At 35.0% G+C, this 6,000-nt stretch overlaps 1 protein-coding gene across 1 annotated transcript; it reads right to left on the minus strand.

Moving 5' to 3' along the window:
* Positions 1-2,828: 2,828 nt before the first annotated feature.
* On the minus strand, positions 2,829-5,544 carry LOC129294184 (uncharacterized). The gene is made up of 2 exons (XM_054932373.1): positions 5,253-5,544; positions 2,829-3,193 (listed from the first exon to the last, which is right to left on the minus strand). Exons 1-2 carry the CDS (start codon positions 5,349-5,351, stop codon positions 3,059-3,061), a joined length of 234 nt encoding a protein of 77 aa, XP_054788348.1. The 5' UTR covers positions 5,352-5,544; the 3' UTR covers positions 2,829-3,058.
* Between the last annotated feature and the right edge of the window lie 456 nt (positions 5,545-6,000).

The following is a 6,000-nucleotide window of genomic DNA, read 5'->3' on the forward strand; positions in this document are numbered from 1 at the left end:
ATGGCGTGGAGAAGAAGCTAAGGATATTCAAGGTTTCAAACTTTGGTATACAGGAAAAGTAAGTGCACGCAATGGAGTAGGCATCATTATAGATAAGGAGTGGAAGAAGAACGTAGAAGTTAGCAGAATTGAAGACAGAATTATTTCCTTAAAAATGATAATTGGACGTGAGACTGTTAATATTGTTAACGCTTATGCACCGCAAGTCGGGACAGAAGCCAGTCTTAAGGAATTATTTTGGAAGGATCTGGAAGGGTTGATTCGACATATACCACAGAGTGAAAAGATTTTTATTGGAGGAGACTTTAATGGGCATGTTGGGAGGGAAGCTGGTCAGTATGCGAAGGTGCATGGTGGTTTTGGTTTTGGAGAGCTAAACAATGAAGGACAAACTCTTCTTGATTTCTCATTGGCGTATGATTTTAAGATTGCCAACACTTGTTTCAAGAAGAGAGATGAGCATCTCATCATTTACAAAAGTGGAGCCTCAAGGTCACAGATTGATTTTCTTTTGGTTAGGAACACAGATAGAAGACTTTGTAAAAATTATAAGGTAATCCCCGGAGATGCTGTAACGACACAACATAGGGTCCTAGTCCTTGATGTGTGTATTATGAGTAAAATCCAAAAACGTCGACAAGTAGTAACACCAAGGATTAGGTGGTGGCAATTAAAAGGTGAGAAGCAAGACATTTTCAAGCGAAATCTTTTGGATAAAGGAATTTGGGAATTTCAGGGAAGTGCTAACATCATATGGGAGGATATGGCTAAAAAGATACGGGAGGTTGCAAAAGTAGTTTTGGAAGAATCGAAAGGTTCTGGTCCGAAAGATAAAGAGTCTTGGTGGTGGAATAATAGTGTAACGACAAAATCAAGTATAAGAAAAACTGTTTTAAAGCCATACATTTGTGTAACAATGAGGAAAATTGAGAGAGGTACCGTATGGCTAAGAAGGAAACTAAGAGAGCTGTGGGTGAAACTTGTTCTAAAGCTTTTGAAGAATTTTATAAGAACCTTGAGACGAAGGAAGGAGAGCAAAATGTTTATAAGATTGCCAAGAGTAGGGAAAGAAAATCAAGAGATCTAGAACAGGTAAGGTGTATTAAGGATGAAGAAGGAAGAATTTTAGTTACAAATGATGAAATTAAAAATAGATGGGAGACTTACTTTTCTAAACTTTTCAATGATGGAGAGGATTCATCTAGTAACTTGGAGGATTGAGTAACTGGTGAAGGAGAACAAAATTTGTCATTCTATCGAATAATACGTGATAAGGAGGTAAAGGAAGCTCTTAAGAAAATGGCAAATGGTAGAGCCAACGGACCTGATTGTATATCTATCGAAGCGTGGAAATGTTTAGGTGAAGAAAGGGTGAGATGGTTAACTAAGTTATTTAATGTGATTTTATGGTCCAAGAAAATGCCTGATGAGTGGAGGAGAAGTACATTAATTCCTATTTATAAAAATAAAGGAGATATTCAGAATTGTACTAACTATAGAGGGATTAAACTCATGAGCCACACAATGAAATTGTGGGAGAAAGTAATTGAGCACAGGTTGAGATTGGAGACAAGTATTTTTGAGAATCAATTTGGTTTTATGCCAGGTAGATCAACTACAGAGGGGATTTATCTACTAAGGGGATTAATGGAAAAGTATCGTTGTAAAGATAAAGATCTACATATGATTTTTATTGATTTGGAAAAAACTTATGACCGTATACCAAGAGAAGTGCTTTGGAAAGCGTTGGAAAAAAAAAGAGTACGGATTGCTTATATTAAAGCCATACAAGATATGTATGGGGGGGTAAAAACTAGTATAAGAACACCTAGTGGTCAAACAAAGAATTTTCCTATAAAGATTGGACTACATCAGGGATCATCTTTGAGTCCTTATTTGTTCAACTTGATTTTAAATGTTTTGACGGAACATATTCAAGAGAAAATCCCAAAATGTATGCTCTTCGCGGATGATATAGTTCTTATAGCAGAGACAAGAGAAAAGGTTAATTGTAAATTTGAGTTATGGAGGAGGACATTGGAGTCGAAAGGTTTTCGTCTGAGTAGAAGTAAGACGGAATATTTATATTGTAAATTTGGTAAAGGAATATTCAACAATAATTTGGAAGTGAAATTGAGAGATCAAATTATACCTCAAGTGGAAAAGTTTAGATATTTGGGAGCCATTATTCAAAATGATGGCGAAATCAGTGGAGATATTTCACATAAAATTCAAGCTGGGTGGTTTAATTGGAGAAAAGCTAAAGGAGTTATTTGTGACCATAAGGTGCCTAATAAACTTAAAGGAAAATTTTATCACACTGCTATCAGACCAGCAATATTATATAGTAGTGAATGCTGAGCTCTAACGGGACAGCAAGAGCATAAAGTTAGAGTAGCAGAGATGAGAATGTTACAATGGATGTGCAGACATACACGTAAAGATAAAATTCGAAATGAGCACGTACGCGAAAAAGTGAGGGTGGCACCTATTGAGGAAAAAATGATAGAAAATCGGTTGAGATGGTTTGGGCATGTACAAAGAGGACCAAGGGAGGCACCAGTGAGACGAGTGGAACATATAACTTTGACTCCGATTAAGAGAGGTAGAGGAAGGCCTAAGAGAACACTCTTGGAAGTTGTTGAACGCGATCTCTTAATTAATAATATTCCTAAAAGCTTGATAAACGATAGAGCACAATGGCGTCTTGCAATCCATGTAGCCGACCTCACCTAGTGGGATAAAGACTTGTTGTTGTTGTTGTTGTTGTTGTTGTTGTTTTAATCTTTCAAAAAAAAAAATGTTCCACCAAGGCTATACACAAGCACTTAACCCCTCAAGGACGGCCCAGCCTTTTCCTATTTCAAACTTAGTAGATTCTAAGCATAAAGTAACATCAGTATTCACTAAGACAGTAACATATGAAAATGGACCCAGAAAGAAGGTAACAACAGAAACATTAGAAAGCCTGAAACTGAAATGCAATACAAGAGCGGATTAATACTTCACAGGAGAAGCCTCTAGGGCATGAGTAGTTTTGAGTGACTGAAAATCAACCTCAGTAAAGTGAGTTATCAAACACCCATGGTTCATGCCGAAACAGCTCCCGGCCATTCATTTGGATTATTCCAGCCGCAATATCCTCTGCACGTTTCCTGGATGCTTCAGCTTTTCTGGCAGATGCAGCGGCATCCTGCAAGAAGCCAGGTACATATCAACAATAAGGGTAGAAAAAAAGTTCCCTGCAAAACAGTAAGTATAACGTGCTTTGGTATGTTACTCTCATTGACAGGAATCCTTGGTCTAGGCATCCAATAATTTATAATTCGCAAGAGAAAGAATCTCAAGTTGTAAATCACTAGGCAAAGTATCCATTCACTAATCAATTCTAACCTACACAATATGGAAATTGATAAAGAAGTTTCAAACCAAACATACACTTCCAATTTAAGATAATCCTTCATTATTTAATAAAGCTTTTGTCTTAGTCTTATAGAACAAGTTAAAGCAGGAGACGTAAGAAATCCTAGTTGAATAATTCTGCATTCTTTTTTTTTTTGGCCTTTTTTCAGGGTCATCACTAAGATATACTAGTGCTAGCATTAAATCATGGTCAGTCGCAGGAGCACGAAATCTAGCCCCTCAAGTTCTTGGGCTTTAGGCCAGTGTGGCACGCAGCAGGCAATTTGTTTTTGGGAGAATCACATCCAAAGACCTAACAAGAAAATTATTTGTAGACAATAACTAATACAGAATGGATGGTTGTTAAAATGGAAACATGAACTTGTTTTTTTTTTTTTCAAATAAAACTTGTTATTAGTCTTTGTTTGCAAATAAATTTCTTATCATGTCATTAAATGTTATTCTTCCCCTGTTTTTCCTCCCCAAACAGAATATTTGATTACACTGAGAATTCTTACAACTGCATTAGTTATCAGCCACTTAAACCAAGTTCAATGAAAATCTACAAAGATTTTAAATACACAATCATAAAAACAACAGGAGAAAGCTAGCTAACTCGTGCGCTTTGACTTCTAACTTATAACTGATAAGCACCATAGACGCAGGATAACTTAGCCTCAGAAACTATTCATTACTAATCTAACAAGTGTAAATTTCTTTCATCATCCGCCAAAAACAAAAATAAAAAAAAAATCGTTCCAGCCAATACTTTAAATATATATTTTTTTATCACTTGTATCATATACGCAAGAAATCGAGAATCTAAACAAATCAAAATTAAAATGCCTGGGTATCACTTATCCAAGCTACTGCATCAGAAGTTGTATGTATCAAAAAATATTATGATCACGCCATTTTAACTTTAACCTATCTTTATGTGGATATACACATTGACTTCTTCATATTTTATTTCCTAAAATGAATTCAGGAAACGTTTTCACATCTGGGAGATCATGGAAATTTGTAGGCGAATTTTGACACTCCTACCACAATGCACTCTTATCCAAATTTGGATGATATCGAGGATGATGATGGCATTTTCATGGTTAAATCGTGTATCCCTGCAGCGTCCACTTCTAAGAAGAATCGAGATCCAAAAGGTACCCCGCCAAGAGAGACAAAGTTGGACTTTCAGATATATGCACCTCACAATTTTCTACCTGGAAGCCTGTAAAGGCAACGGACTGATTTCATACCTGTGTTCTTCCTTTGATTAATATGAGTGGAAAACTTGGAACCAGGTTTAAAAAAAAAAAAAAAGGTTCTGCTAAGTTCTGCCCCCAACAATTACTTGAAAAGAATCCCCTCAAAGAAATATTCCTGGATTAGTCCAAGCAGGAGTTTGATTGATTTATGTTGGATCAATGTTATTAGCTCTCTTTTGACGGTACTTTCATTACACTTTTGGTTTGTTCTGCCCTGATGAACAGACAAATATTTTGTGAACTGAAGTTTAGTTTCCTGCCATGTATGGCATCAAGGAAAATTAAGTCTTGTACTAATTAATTCATTTTCATCTTACTCAATTCACAATCTTATATCATCATAAATGAATCTTTCCCCGTGCACCGCAGCGCAGGCATCAGATTTGCTAATTTAGATTTTAGATGATAGAAAGAAACAGACGTACTTATTAGAAACCAAACTAGAATAAAAAAAACCCCCGGCTTATAGGCAAAAGGAAAGATAGGCACAATCATTAACGCCACAACAGTGCAAGAAATGGAAACCCTAATCGATCATGGGGGAAGTAACAGAGAGGGAGAGAGAGATTGAGATTACTAAAAGACCTTCTGGCGCTTCCAGGAGAGGAACTGGGACTCTGTGATGGGGCACGCCCTGGGCCTCTCATCATCATGCTTTTCCTGTTCTTCGGTTACAGCTCCCATCGTTCCCTTTACCTCTAACGTCTGACTAAACTGTAGCAGACGATCCGCCACTGGAGAAGACAAACTTCGTCGAGGAGAATGGAGATGAAGATGAACAAGGATTATGGATGGACAAACGACGATGTCATTTGAGAGGAAGCGTTTAATCGTAAATCGCAATGCGCAGCATGACGACGCCGACGCCGACACCTTTACATATTCTTTTCAATAAAATATACACACTTGTCTCATGTACTTCTCCAAACTCATTTATAAATTATATTTTAAAAAATTTATTTAATTTTATTTATTAGTTATAATATAACTTTTCAAATAATATTTTAAAAATTATTCTTTATAAAAAAATAAAAATAATATAATATTATTTTTTAAATTTATTATATAAAAATATAGTTAAAATTTTACATTTTTTATACTGTTTTTATATTAATATTGATAAAATTAATAAAAATAATTTATAAAAAAAATTGAGAGAATGATTGTTAACAAAAAGTGAAAAAGTATAAAAATTACTGCCCCCTGTTTAATCAACTGACCAAAAAAAATTATTTTTAATCAAATTATATTTTTAATAAAATAATTACTTATATTTAAATTAATATTATTTTTATATTTATTTTTATTTAATAAAATTTTTATTTTAAAAAAT

This window comes from Prosopis cineraria, unplaced genomic scaffold, assembly GCF_029017545.1.
Source record: "Prosopis cineraria cultivar Desert tree isolate PC_DT_omini unplaced genomic scaffold, ASM2901754v1 PC15, whole genome shotgun sequence".
NCBI lineage: Eukaryota > Viridiplantae > Streptophyta > Magnoliopsida > Fabales > Fabaceae > Prosopis > Prosopis cineraria.

What these genes read in the sequence shown, in the direction of transcription:
- LOC129294184 (XM_054932373.1), bottom strand. Translation starts at nt 5,351, where the DNA reads ATGGGAGCTGTAACCGAAGAACAGGAAAAGCATGATGATGAGAGGCCC. An exon ending in TCTCCTGGAAGCGCCAGAAG is followed by an intron (nt 3,194 to 5,252) that starts GTCTTTTAGTAA and finishes GGCTTCTTGCAG; the next exon opens with GATGCCGCTGCATCTGCCAG.